A 15006-nucleotide genomic window follows, 5' to 3' on the forward strand; every position below is an offset into this window, starting at 1 on the left:
TGGCCATTCTTCATTTATGTACCTAGACTGTGAGGGCTGGATTTTCCTCCTGTTTTATAGTGGGGCAGTAAAATAGGACAGTAAGGCCTAATACCTCAAAGCTATCAGTCTTGCACCAGAATTATCCTCCCAAAAAATTACTACATCCCCATTCCTTTAAAGGCTTCTGAGAGTCCACCCCACCACATTTAAAATAGATCAAATGGGCGTGACTAACCCCCACAACCCATTTTCCCCAACTTCTGCCCCAAACCCATCCCAAATTATTACCTGCATTATATCAGTGGCAGTATGAGCAGATGTATTGTCACTTTGAAGGCTAGCAGAACCCCTTGTGACAGGCTGTGTGCGTTGATAGCGCGGTTGAGTTCATCTGGTGCTTGCGTGTTTGTAGAGGCTGCCCTTTGCATAAGTGAGTTTCCTTGACACCTTGGTGATGACAGAGAAGGCGTATAGGAGATAAGGAGGTGGATGTAGGCTATATCTCAGTCGAGGCAATACCTTGACTTGTCTTGGCCTCCCTTGAGAGATCAATAAACCTCTTCCTGCACTGACACCTTCTACAACTTCCTTCCATACAGCATGAATTACCCTTTAATGGGGCTTCCTGCCCTCAGTACCCAACAGTTGATCCCTTTTACCCTGACTTCAGCCCACAACACCTCCATGAATGCAGCAGAGAGTTTGGGAACTTTTCTTGCTGCTGATTCCCCCCCTCTCTTCCTCCAGCCAAGGCCGCTGCACCTTACACTTACTGCTCGAAAAGTGATGTCCCCCTTAACTTGCTGCAGCAGCATCAAATCTCCTTCCATCCCAGTGGCATTAACCCTATCGGGAGTGGTATTACTGTTCCAAACACACCCCGCATAGCAAATAAGAGCCTTGGGCAGTTAGTGCTGGAGTCATGTGGATGGGCAGTAGTCCCGCTCTGCCACTAAGCCACCAACAGGAGGAGAAGCAGCCGACTATTTGACCATGAGAGACATGCTAGCCAAGTCCGTCCTCAGCTGACATCCACTTACATACACACCCAGCAGAGGTCAATCAGGAGCAGAAACCCTGGCCGATTTTCCCACCCTTAACCCAGAGACACTAAAACCAATTATAGCCCCATTACCAGCACCCCAGCTCAGAACAGCTAACCCAGCACAGACTTGGGATAGCACCTGGGACCTTCCTGGTGTCCATGGCTCAGTAGCTTAACCAACCTTGGGGATCATTTGATGTTTTCAAGACCAAAGTCTTAAACTGGCTGAACTTTTTCCTAACCTAAACATCGTTAAAAGGCAGCCTCTTGGAAAGCTAAAATGGAATGCTTACAGTCCTTGCTATTCAAGTTTTTCATAATTGGATTGGAATGGAAAATTTAAATAAGTGTATATACTTGTCCAAATAGAAAGATTTCACTTTCTTTGGAACACAGATCTGAGTTTTACGGTGTGATAGATTCACCTTGAGAACAGACAGAGCCAGTTCCCACATTAACTGTTATCAGCTGGAGTCGGGCGTGTTATTGTTCCAAGTGTTGTAGCTTTTCCAGCTGCACAAGAGCAAGTGGAAGTGCTACTGCGTACTGCTCGTGTTATGTATAGAAACAGAGCACTCCGTAGTCACTGATAATGTGATAATCTTACCCAAAAATATGTTGGCACCTAACTGTGTGGGCTGGGGGAGAAGTGCAGCTCTGGTAGTGCTAGGAGCTCAGAAGTGCCAGCGATGGCATAGCAAAGCACACTGATGAGATGGAATGTCAGATTAATGGAGTGCACAAAAAACATACAAACTGCAGAACCTTTAACAGTGGCTTCCATACTAATGTGTTATTAGCACTTGCAGCAAACACAAATTAATGACATTTAACACTGGGGCAAAATTCTGTGCTAATGCATAGGGGTCGATATTAACCCCTCCATGATGGGCGGGAGAGGGTCGTATAAAAATTAGAAAATCGCAAACCCCACTTGCCGCGTATTTGCCTGCCACCATTTTTACAGCGTCGGGTTGCATGGCACGTCTCGGAGAGTCTGGATTTAAATTTAATGCTTGCCGGATGGGTTTCACAGGACCCGGGGAAAGCCGGCAGCGGATTGAGATCCTCTTGCTTTGTTTGAGGGATGTAAACCCATTTCACTAATTCTTCCACCTTTTTCATCTTTTCTTTTTAAAAGCTACCTTGTATTGTCTCTTCCCCCTTCTCCCTTCTTCTCGTTCTCCCAGAGCTCTGGACTACATTGCAGGTGAAAAGTTGGATGTCTGCTGCTCCCAGGGCAATGTAAGTGCCCCTTTGTCATCACCTGCTAGAAGGTGTAAGAGCCCTGGGTGATTTAAGTAGATGAGAGCATTCAGGAACAGCAAAGCTCGAGGCGGTATAAATTCACCTTGGGCAGTAGAGTGAAACAGGGGCTAGCGAATCGGCAGCCAGTTTTTGCAATCTGTCCAATTTTCTTTTCCATTGGAATACAAATTGGGCTGTCAGTTCCCTATAGCCCACTTTGCATTACTGCTCAAGACAAATTTATACCCATATCAGTCCCAAAAAGTCAGTCCCTGCCTACCTACTTTCTCAGCACATCCATAATACCTTTCTCCAAAAACACATGCTTTGGTTCGGTGTTACTTCTGGTTTGATAATTGCTCCTGCAAAGTGCCTTGGGACGTTTTACTACTTTAAAGGGGCTATATCAATACAAGTTATTGTGGTTATTGTTGTAATTGTCTCTTGAACCCATTGCTGGTTTTCCTTTCTGCCTCGTTGGTAAGTGCCTGGCCCGCTCCAGCTCTCCCTGCGACAGTACATCTGCGATCATGCTCACCATATGGAGAATCACAAAGTCAGGTGTTAGCACTCTGCGGCACAGTATGCCGGAGCTCCCACATGATGGCCAATACACCACTTCAACATAAAGCACCTTTTTGTGTGCGGAGCATTAATCTGCTGTGTGTGTGTGACTGGCAAACAGAACATTAAATCTCAACTGTGGCTGATATTTAGTCTGGCTTCCTCCAGAAGGCAATTTGACAGTTTTAGTTGCAGAAAAAAGTGGTAAATCCATCCCCCATTTAACAAAAAAAAATACTCATTGTATTGTAATCTATGATTATAGCCTAGAAGTCCTTAGTTGTAATATTAGTGCACAAATGCTTAATGCATTCATATGGCATTCCTTTGTCTATCTTAACCAAGGTTTGAACCCATTTAAAGTGGAGGTGGGCAGATGGAGGAAACCAATGATGCTTGGAGTGGCGTAAGGGTTGGTAACAGTGCCTAAAGTCATGTTTGTAATGTTAAAGTGTCTTTACCTGCTCTTTGGTCCCTATTTAGAGAGAAAACAAAATGCCATGTAGAATAAGTATCAGGAATAAAGTATTTGCAGGTCATTATTATAAGACCACTGGAACAGATCAGGTTAAGAACTCTTGGCCTTTCACCTGAGCCTGTTGTGGTTGTAGATGATGAATGCAATTGCCTGTTGGATTTTTGAAGTGCTTCTCAAGCTGGGATGGGATGGGATGGGATGGGGGGAATCACTCAGTAGAGTAGGGAATCAATCTTTCTGAGGTAACGAAGGCTTCACCCAAACACTGAGATCAAGACACAGAGTCTCAGATACACAACCTGGCTCATTCTTAGTCAATACCCTTCACATACAATGTGAATTTTACATCAAACTGTATTAATCACATTTTCTAATCCCTGCTTTCCAACATTCCTCTTCAGTTTGCACACCCAGTGCTGTGATTCCATTATCCTAGTTATTTTTTAAATTTAGCTTTAGTAATTTCCATGGTGCCTTTAAGAGCAACAGATGGACAGACTCCATCTTCTTTAATGTATCGATAGATTTAAGTGATATTATAAAATGCCCCAAGTACGCAAAAATTTCCGATTTATTTACTTGGCACGGCAGCTGGATACAGTGTCATAGAGTGTCACTTTAGTAAGTGGCTGACTTATTTCACAGTGATTTTATTGAGCAGAAAAAGTCTTATTAGAACAAATATCTGTTATTGTCGCTTGCAACCCATTGTCAATTGACAAGTGATAATAAAAGTTATTGAGATCATGGTAATTCAGTCTGGGCCTAAATTTCATCTGCAACAGAGCCATCATTAATTCACACGGTGTGGTCTATTAAATAAAGGGCTAGAAATTTCTGTTGGCAATATGAGTGGACTAGTACGACATTCTTCTGTCTGCTATTTTAATGGCGCCGTTAACCGGCTTATCTGAATAAGATTAAATAGCAAAGGAACATCATACAAGTATTTGTCCATTAATACTGTCATTTTCCAGGCTCTACTCCTACTATTAGCTGTTCAAGTGTCACCTGAAAGATTTCTATTATGAAAGTGAGCAATAAAGCTCAGCAGATCAGAGACGGGACGATCAGGTAACAGTTCTACTGGTCCCTAAATGCAAAGGCAGTTCCTATAACTGGTGAAGATATCGCCCTTTCTTCCATGACCTTGCCACTGGGAAGTCGCTTTTGAGCATTGCTGGCAACAAAAAAAACTGAGCGGGGGAGAAATTCGGTGGGCTGCGCCACCAGTTAGCACCTAAAGAGGGCACTCAGTGGCTTTAGCGCCACTGGCCGCGCCTCCCGCGATATTTAGCTGGGGCGCTAATGCCGGCGTTAGCCTGTTGCGCTGCGCCGCCACCAATGATGTCATCGGTGTGCGCAGCGCCCCGCTACTGCCTTGATCGCGATATTTGGCAGCGACCGCCTCTGTAGCGCCGCTCGCTAATCGCGCCCGGTTCACGGGGCCTACCTGTGGCGGCAGTGGCGCAAATTAAGGTGGAGGTACGGGGCGGTCGGTTTTTTCGGCGGCCGCCTGCCAGCACCTCCGTCCCCGGCCTCATGTTCTCCCCCCGCGGCATTGCCGGCTGCTTTCCGAGAGCCCGGCACTTCTCCTCGGTGCCGGGCTCTTTTGCCGGCACTCGCGATCGCTCATCGCGCTGGTGCAGGCCCGCCCCCTTAAGAATGGGAGGAAGGCCTGCAGTACCGCAGCGCGCCATGCCGCAGCGTGTGGCGCTGCAGCACGTTGCGCTGCGATATTCAGTTTCAGCGCCCTAAGAGGGACGCGGAGCGCCTCGAGCCTCGCCCCATGTCCCTCTTGGGGCGCTCAAGCTGAATTTCCAGCGATTGCTGCTGCTCCGATCGCAGCGCAAAATCTGGCGCCCAGGCGAGCTTGGCGCCCCGTTTGCGGCTCCACCCAATTTCTCCCCCAGCATCTTTTTTCTGCACAGCCAGTGACATCTTTCATTACACAGAGGGGTCTGTAGTTTCTTTTTGTAACATAAACAGTCTCTGTAGCACTATACATGACAGGAATTACTGGCACAGCACACTCAAATGGGAGATGGAGTCCTCAACTGGAAGGGTGGGAGATCATAATCCTTACCTGGGAGGGCAAGAGATGGCAATCTTCAACTGGGAGGGCGGGAGCTGGCAATCCTCAAGTGGGAGGGCGGGAGATGGCAATCCTCAAGTGGGAGGGCGGGAGCTGGCAATCCTCAAGTGGGAGGGCGGGAGCTGGCAATGCTCAAGTGGGAGGGCGGGAGATGGCAATCCTCAAGTGGGAGGGCGGGAGCTGGCAATGCTCAAGTGGGAGGGCGGGAGATGGCAATGCTCAAGTGGGAGGGCGGGAGCTGGCAATCCTCAAGTGGGAGGGCGGGAGCTGGCAATGCTCAAGTGGGAGGGCGGGAGATGGCAATCCTCAAGTGGGAGGGCGGGAGATGGCAATGCTCAAGTGGGAGGGCGGGAGATGGCAATGCTCAAGTGGGAGGGCGGGAGATGGCAATCCTCAAGTGGGAGGGCGGGAGATGGCAATCCTCAAGTGGGAGGGCGGGAGCTGGCAATCCTCAAGTGGGAGGGCGGGTGCTGGCAATCCTCAAGTGGGAGGGCGGGAGATGGCAATCCTGAAGTGGGAGGGCGGGAGATGGCAATCCTGAAGTGGGAGGGCGGGAGATGGCAATCCTGAAGTGGGAGGGCGGGAGCTGGCAATCCTCAAGTGGGAGGGCGGGAGCTGGCAATCCTCAAGTGGGAGGGCGGGAGATGGCAATCCTCAAGTGGGAGGGCGGGAGATGGCAATCCTCAAGTGGGAGGGCAGGATATGGCAATCCTCAAGTGGGAGGGCAGGATATGGCAATCCTCAAGTGGGAGGGCGGGAGATGGCAATCCTCAAGTGGGAGGGCGGGAGATGGCAATCCTCAAGTGGGAGGGCAGGATATGGCAATCCTCAAGTGGGAGGGCGTGAGCTGGCAATCCTGAAGTGGGAGGGCGGGAGATGGCAATCCTCAAGTGGGAGAGCGGGAGATGGCAATCCTCAAGTGGGAGGGCGGGAGATGGCAATCCTTAAAATAATTTCTAACTGCTTTTCTTGCAGGTCATCAATGCAGTCTCGGACTGTCCAGGACAAATGACGCTTGGTGTTCAGCCACTTCTTGTGTGTGGGGGTGACAGCTTTACACACTCAAACTTCGATGGCTGCACAGAATCGGCCTTAACAATCTTGGATGTGTTCAAAAGTCATTTTTAAAAGTCTGCATCTTGTAATTCTGAATGCTTCACTTTGTCTCTGATCTCATTCATTATTGCAAACCCCATTAATGGAGGGCTGTTCAGTGTGTGGATGAAATCAATAGCCCCCAGAGAATTGGGCACCTAGATCATATTTGCATCTGAACTAGAAAATAATGGAAACATACGTTATGCATTTGACATTGGAATCCAGGGAGACAGCTCTAAGTACACTGAGAAACTGACTACCAGCAGTAGTAATCCAAGGAAGAAAGTAATGATTCCATATGTAGTGACTAAGGCTATTATTCAAAGCTTTAGAAAATAGAACTGTCAGCCAAATTTCACACTATATGTTCCATGTATCGTAACATTAAACCATTTTATGTTGTAAACTGCAAATCCAGACACACAGCAGTTTTCACATTAAAGTAACATTTTTTAGGATTTTCTTTAGATTTTGCTTATTTCCAGGAGAGTTAATAGCTTCCCTGAGTGATTAAACACGGAGCGACACTATCACTATCAGGCAGGTGGGGACAGGAGTTCCTTTTCTTTCTTCACCGTGACAATCATTGACTAATCTCGGCTGGCATTCAGAACTCGCCTTCTCTCACCAGGTGAGCTTAAGGTCACTCCTAGCAGGGAGAGGCCTGCAGACTCCATCATCTCAGGGGAGAGGAAGTACCAGCAAAACCAGGACCGCCCTTCAAATTTACATGTCTCTCCTTCCCCCCCCCCCCCCCCCCCCCCCGCCAGTTGTGGCACGGATGCCGGGAGTCTGTAACGAGCACCGTACTGCCATCTCAGCTGAAGCAGCAGGAGCCAGAAGCCACTTTGCTAATTTGTTTATGCATTTTTAAATCTTTATTTTTCCCTTTTTGCAAGCCCCCAGGCCACGTACCCTGGACAAGCAGCCCAGTGACAAACGTGGACATTTCCACATCTATCAGCGATGCTGCTTGCTGTGTGGCCAGAGGTAGTGGTGCTGAAATATAACCCAAGTTGAAATGCTTGCCCATTTCCTCTCCCTTGCCCGCTTTCCTCTCCCTTGCCCGCTTTCCTCTCCCTTGCCCGCTTTCCTCTCCCTTGCCTGCTTTCCTCTCCCTTGCCCGCTTTCCTCTCCCTTGCCCACTTTCCTCTCCCTTGCCCGCTTTCCTCTCCCTTGCCCGCTTTCCTCTCCCTTGCCCGCTTTCCTCTCCCTTGCCCGCTTTCCTCTCCCTTGCCCACTTTCCTCTCCCTTGCCCGCTTTCCCCTCCCTTGCCCACCACCACTTCCCGCCTGTCTCTGTCTGGTAATGCATTTGCTAATATAGACAAACTTTGAAGATAGAGACTACACTCCACATAAATGAGACGATAATTAAAAACCAAGACACCAAAATCAAGCATACAGCATTCCCACCTCCACACTCCACAACAAACTAAGAATGGGATCCATATTTTCACCCATATGTTGAACATTTAAATGGTGCCATATGCTTGTGAAAATAAAATGAATTTTCTGATAACATAACTAGGTGGTTTCGGTGTTCTATGGGCGATCCAGTTTTTTAAACTACAACCCAGAATAAAAATTTATGTTGTACACATTGTCGTGAAGGAAGTACAACACAGATTGATTTTAAAGAGTACACACTTGGATTTTGTGCAACTAAAATTGGCCCGGTTTGTAATGACAACGAGACTGTTTCACATCATTTTTTTAGCAATCTCTATAAGGAAATGAAGGGAACATTGAAATCTGCTGGCCACGGCGCATCCCAAAAGACAGCAGGTTTCATCTGGCACATTTTGTTAAAATCCTGCTGAGACCCAGTATTTGAATTCCACCATGTAGCACTTGCCAGTAATGTAAATAGTTGTAGATATGCAGTCGTCATTCACAGTAGGATAAAACTTCAGCTGAGTAATTGGTGAACCATGGCCAAACAAACTTGTCTTTAAAAAAAAACTCTCTGTAAAAACAAGTCCCATGATTGTTTCCTGTGCAACATTCCAATAACTGGCCAGAGTCACTAGAAATAGCCGAAGACAGTTTCGAACAACAAAACAAAAATTCTAATCGCCTTTATGCATTTACTTGATTCTTTGTTCTTTCCGTTCTCCATGTTTGTTAAACTTCTTTCTATTAGTATCCCATGTTTGTCCCTTCGTCCGTTGTAATGAGTTTTCTTTTTATTCTGTCCTTCGTTTGCCATTCTTTTCTTTTCCCCCTGTATTTTTTTTGAAACTTCTGGCTTTGTTTTCCATTTAATCCTAGTATTGATACGATCTCTCGCCACATCACCAGATCTAAGCAGCAATATTTCATTTTTTTTTTAAATTTCTCTAACTTGCCCCTGACCTCCATGAGATGTTAAACAAACATCTGTTCAGGTGAATGTAAAAAAATAGTCCCACGGGACTATTTGAAGAGGAGCAGGGAGTTTTCCCACTGCACTGGCCAGCATTTCCTCCTTAACCAAAAACAGCTTGGCTGGTCGAACATCTCATTTGCTCTTCGTGGGAGTTTGCTGTGCACAAATTGGCTGTCGTGCTTCCCTACCTTACAACAGTAACTACACTTCAAAAGGAATTTGCTGGCTGTGAAGAGCTTTGGGACATCTTGAGGACATAATAAGGTGGCATATAAATGCAAGCTCTTCTAAGAAGCTTTTTTCAATTAAGATTGAAATGCTGAAGTTGATTAAGGTGGTTTTATCCAGAGATGACTGGTGATTAAACAAATAATGTAAGCACCTTGAATCTTTGGTTTTCCATCTGCTCACTGCACCAGTTCTGAGGTTGGTTCACCACTTTAAAGGACATTTGCCTTTTCAAGCTATACGTCCTCACTTCTTGCCTCCTCTCTGGCCTATACTCTGGAGTTTAGAAGAATGCGGGGTGATCTCACTGAAACATATGAGATTCTGAGGGGGATTGACAGGGTAGATGCTGAGAGACTGGTTCCCCTGGCTGGAGCATCTAGAACTAGAGGGCATAGTCTCAGGATAAGGGGTCGGCCATTTAAGACTGAGATGAGGAGGAATTTCTTCACTTAGAGGGTCGTGAATCTTTGGAATTCTCCGCCTCAGAGGGCTGTGAATGCTGAGTCATTGAGTGTATTCAAGGTTGAAATAGATCGATTTTTGGACTCTAGGGGACTCAAGGGTTGTGGAGATCGGGCGGGAATGTGGAGTTGAGGTCAAAGATCAGCCATGATCTTATTGAATGGCGGAGCAGGCTCGAGGGGCCGTATGGCCTACTCCTGCTCCTAATTCTTTTCTTATGTTCCAGACTGCAGAGTGAGGTGATCCCATCACTGGGACACTCAGTATGTACAGTAAAATTCCTGTTTACAATTGATATAAATGCAGTAAGCATTGGGATACATGTTCACAATGTAATGGCTCAAATGACACACACTGCAGTGTATGGATCACTCAGTGACACTGGCTGTAGAATCTTTACCTTGCATCCCAATCTGTTGAGCTGGAGGGCTGGCTGCTACTCAGATTTGCTAGTTTAATCACTTCGGTAGATGGAGTCCCCTAATATACCAGTGGGGGAAAAACTGCCTTGGGTTGGGTTGCATTACTGTAAACACATTCTTCAGCATACACAGTAGTGTTGATAGTCATCATGCAGCTGTCTAAATATCTAGATGATTCTCTCCTGACTGTAGGAGGTAGTAATAGGTGTCTTCTGTGGAAAATATAAAATAGGAAGAGGGAAATAAAATTATTGTTGCAAATGAGATCTTTAAGATATATGACATTTGCCATTATAAATTCCATATCATGCACCCCAGCAGCCTAATACAGTTCTTTACTCATTGATCCTCTTAAATCTAACAATACTCATAATGGCCCAGATATTCCGATCGCAGGCCTTCCGCGGTCGGAGGGCTGCGATCTGGAAAAATCTGCGCCCTTACCTGAGGGCTCCCAGTAGGCGCACAGTTCTGCTGCTGGGCCTCTCCAAACTGCGTAGGGGCCACGGATCCCAGAGTCGCAGGTAGTTCGCAGCGTCCCTGGGATCATGTGGGCCATGGGGAGCCAATCAGAGAAGGGAATCTCCCTTCATACATTTGACAGGAAGACCTGTCAAATATATGAATGGAGAACACCCCCAAAACATAGTAAAACTTCAAATAAATTATTTTTAAAAATCACATTTTTAAAATGACTTGAAATTACATAAATTAACTATTTTAAACAAAAATTTAAATTTTTGAAAAAAATAATTACGGGGCTAAAAATAAACATCTTTTTTTAAAGTATTTTTAAATGATAAATCAGTGGAAATTTTTTAAAAAAAACTTTTTTCAACTCTTATCCTGGTAAAAGCAGGCCTTACGCCTGCTTTTATCAGGCGCAAGAATTGTAAGGGTTTTCTGCGGGCGGAGGGTCTCCAAAAAGCGGAACTCTCCACCTGCTGAGGCTCTTCTCCCGGGCAGCCGGAGGATCTGTCAAGAGCTTTCTTGACAGATCGGAAATGCCGGTTTCCAGCGCATGCGCTGTGCATACCTGAAACCGGCATTTCCAATGTCCCTACAGGTGGGTACACAGCGCGTACCCACCCATAGGGATCGGAATATCCGGCCCATTAAATTATTATTATTTATTCTTAGGCTGGCGAGGCCAGCATTTATTGCCCATCCCTGAGAAGGTGGTGATACAACGGAGTGGCTCGCTAGGCCACTTCAGAGTCAACCACATTGGTGTGGGACTGGAGTCACTTACGGGCAGGATTGCATAAGGATGGCAGCTTTCCTTCCCTGAAGGACATTGGTGAACCAGTTGGGTTTTTATGACAATCCGACAGCTTCAAAGTCATTTTTACCGATGCCAGCTTTTTATTTCCAGACTTTTTAAACGGAATTAAAATTCTCAAACTGTTCTGGTGGCATTTGAACTCATGTCTGGATTGTTAGTCCATGCCTCTAGGTCAACAGTCGAGTAGCATAAACACTACACCGCCATACCCTTCCAATATTATTATTGGAAGATACTTGACAGTCCAATGAGTTATTATATTTCATTTGCAGGTTGGGCAGGAGAGAGACTGGGAAGTTTTAACAGCCTGTGTTCTGTGTTGTGAAAGCTTTATCATTCACCATTGTTGAACAGCCCAAATCAGTTAATTAAATATATCTGGACTAAAAATCTAATATCAGTAATGGTGACCATGAAACTACCGGATTGTCATAGAAACCCCTCTGGTTCACTAATGCCCTTTAGGGAAGGAAATCTGCCATCCTCACCCGACCTGGCCTATATGTGACTCCAGAGCTACAGCAATGTGGTTGACTCTTAACCACCCTCTGAAATGGCCGAGCAAGCCACTCAGTTGTATTCAAGAAGGCAGCCCACCACCACCTTCTCGAGGGCAATTAGGGATGGGCAATAAATTGCTGGTGACAACCACATCCCATGAAAAAAAAATTTGTGATCAAATGTACAGTCCTTGTAATCCAGAGTTATACAGGCCAGGCAGATTCCTGGGTCAATCGCTGCTAACACACAATGGATTAGTGATTGGAATTGGGAAACTCCCTGTTCTGTATGGTTCAATACTGCATGGGGAGTACATTTAACCACTAACTCTATGTAGCAGCAGGGTCACTGCAATTGACCGTAGCACCCTTGGGCTAGGGAGGGGAAGATCTGCCAGCTGGAAGGGAGTCCTGTGTGAATATTGGGCCAGCCAAGGATTGGGTTCTGTACTGATGGCCCTCACTATCAAATAGTCTGCCAGCACGTACGCACGAGGAATGGATACTTGGCCTGCTGGGGCTCATGAAAGAAAACACACCACCACCTTCAGGGGAAGAGTGGACCAAAAAATATTAAGAAATAAAACTGAACTGAGGTCAACTAATTCATTTGTAACTTGGCTCAAAATATATTGTGCAACTGGTCCAACTTGGCATAAGCTATACAGGCTTGAGCACTCACATACTATCCATGTCATCAAAACAAAGAGCACAACACCATTAAATAGATTTGTAAGAAGATGTAGTATGTTTGCTCACCTTTACTGAGATAGAGCTGTTGATGCCAAGCTTCAACAGTTGTTTATTTGTTGCATGAGGCACTTTACTTACTTCCATTACAATCTGTCATTTCAAAGCACTTCACAAGGGTTTTACAGAATAAACTTTCCAAAGAACCAGCGAGTTTTGGTGATGTAGCTTCATTCCAAACCCTGGAATGGTTTGTGCCCAGGTGGGGAGATACAGATCTTAGTCTGGCCTTCAGGGGAAGACACTAAACAGAGCCCAAGCATGAAAATCAGAGGACGAGTGATCCTGGGACATCTGTGGATGCGTTAACAACCAGCTCTTAAATAGAACTGAAAAAGGCCTTGGAACAGGCTGTTTGCCCATCCATGGTGTACGGGCAGGACAGAAAAGAATATATATGAAGAATCTAGTCTCATTGTGAATTGAGATATTTTTGGCTGTGTTGAGTGGGGAAGCAATAGGATGCATGAACATAGTGAACAGCCCATCACACCAGTTCAAGCAGAAATTCATGTTCTTCTTGGAACTGATTGTTGATTGTGCCAAAATATATTCATGGAATTTCAATGGCCCGGAATTTGCTCTCAACGGCGAACGAACAGCACTTGACATTCATTACACTTACACTTGCCCACAAACCTTCTATGGGCTTTTGCACTGGAACTTGCTGTTATTAGAGAGCAAAAACAGCGCAGTGCCCTCTACAGGGAATCTGGGACCTGTGTGAACAGGGCAAGCAACTGTGTGTCTCCTGAGGAGAATCCGTACTGAGTCATGCACAGTCTAAACCAGGAAGTGTAAGTTGGAATAGCTAATTCAATGTCAAATCATGTACAGAAAGCAAAATAGAGGGAAAGAAATATGGGATTAAGAGAGAGTTATAAGAGACAGAAAGAAAAAGTAAAAAAAAAAATTCAAATTTTTTAAAATCTCCAACAATAATTAAAATCTGAAGGAATGAGACTTCACATCTGTAAAAGTTAATTTTCAGTGCCAGAGAGGTTGTTTGGCAGTAATTAAGATTTATCAGGCCATTAAAAATTCATTTACATTTGAATGGAAAGCCCTAACTTTTTCAGGTGAGTTTAGCGGGTAGCTATCACGTAATTACCCCAACTTCATGCCATTGCATGTATTTCAATGCTGAGTCTCTTGGCAAGGTATCGGTGTAGCAAAGTTTCTGGATGAGCAGGGCAACTCGGACAGCAACTTCCTAATTTTGTTTAACTGCGCTTGTATGGGCTCTGGAAGTTGCTGTCCAATTTGTTCTTTAATAACGGTGAGTGCTGAGAGCCTCACTGTTATTTCTACCGTAAAGGCTCAAGCACCCAAGGTCCTACCCCACTGTGGGCCAAGAACGGAGAGGTACTCATCAAGGACAGGGAGGCAGTCAGTGCCCGCTGGAAGGAGCACTTCAAAGATATCCTTAACCAAGACTCTGTCTTCGACGCGAGTGTCCTCAACTCCATCCCGCAGCATGCTACCCACCAGAACCTCAGCACAACCCCAGCCCGGCAAGAGGTTGAAAAGGCCATCCGACAACTGAAGAACAACAACAAGGCCACAGGAGCAGATGAAATCCCGCCGAGTCACTAAAGCATAGCGGAGAAGCACTACTGGCATGAATTCATGAACTCATTTCTCTTATCTGGAAGGAGGAGAGCATGCCAGGGGATCTCAGAGATGCCGTAATTGTGACCATCTTCAAGAAAGGTGACAAGTCCGATTGCGGTAAATACAGAAGAGTTTCCTTGCTGTCTGCCACAGGGAAAGTCATCGCAAGAATCCTCCTCAGTCGCCTTCTACCAGTGGCTGAAGAGTTCCTCCCAAAGTCGCAATGCGGATTCCGCCCACTAAGGCGCACAATGGACATGATCTTCACCGCACGTCAATTACAAGAGAAATGCAGGGAACAGCACCAACCGCTGTACATGGCCTTTTTTGACCTCACAAAGGCCTTCGACACTGTCAATCATGAGGGATTATGGAGTATCCTCCTCAAATTCGGCTGCCCTCAAAAGTTTGTCACCATCCTCCGCCTGCTTCATGACAACATGCAAGCCGTGATCCTGACCAACGGTTCCACCACAGACCCAATTCACGTACGGACCGGGGTCAAGCAAGGCTGTGTCATCACACCAACGCTCTTCTCGATCTTCCTTGCTGCAATGCTCCAGCTCACCCTCAGTAAGCTCCCCGCTGGAGTGGAGCTAATTTACGGTAGAAATAACAGTGAGGCCTCCAGTCCAGATTCAAGGTCGTCCCATCCTCTGTCGTCGAATTACAGTATGCAGATGACGCTTGCGTCTGCGCACACTCGGAGGTCGAACTTCAAACCATCATCAACACCTTCACCGAAGCGTACGAGAGCATGGGCTTTACACTAAACATCCGTAAGACAAAGGTCCTCTACCAACATGCCCCCCGCCACAGAGTACTGCCCCCCGATTATCAAAATCCACGACAAGGCCTTGAA

General features: G+C 46.0%; 1 protein-coding gene across 2 annotated transcripts in view; it reads left to right on the forward strand.

Annotated features, from left to right (window-relative positions):
* The window catches only part of rnls (renalase, FAD-dependent amine oxidase), a 155163-nt gene extending 145905 nt beyond the window's left edge, over window positions 1-9258 (forward strand). Inside the window, exons 7-8 of one of the 2 annotated variants that reach the window (XM_085994865.1) lie at window positions 2218-2272; window positions 6388-6470. In XM_085994865.1, coding sequence (XP_085850991.1) covers window positions 2218-2241 — 24 coding nt within the window. In that variant the 3' untranslated portion in view covers window positions 2242-2272; window positions 6388-6470. Of the gene's footprint in view, window positions 1-2217; window positions 2273-6387 lie in introns of both variants that reach the window. The other variant, XM_085994864.1, reaches the window with a different exon arrangement.
* Window positions 9259-15006: the final 5748 nt, after the last annotated feature.

This window comes from Somniosus microcephalus, chromosome 8, assembly GCF_052327205.1.
Source record: "Somniosus microcephalus isolate GS21.2 chromosome 8, FLI_Smic_1.0, whole genome shotgun sequence".
In the NCBI taxonomy this organism is placed as follows: Eukaryota; Metazoa; Chordata; class Chondrichthyes; order Squaliformes; family Somniosidae; genus Somniosus; species Somniosus microcephalus.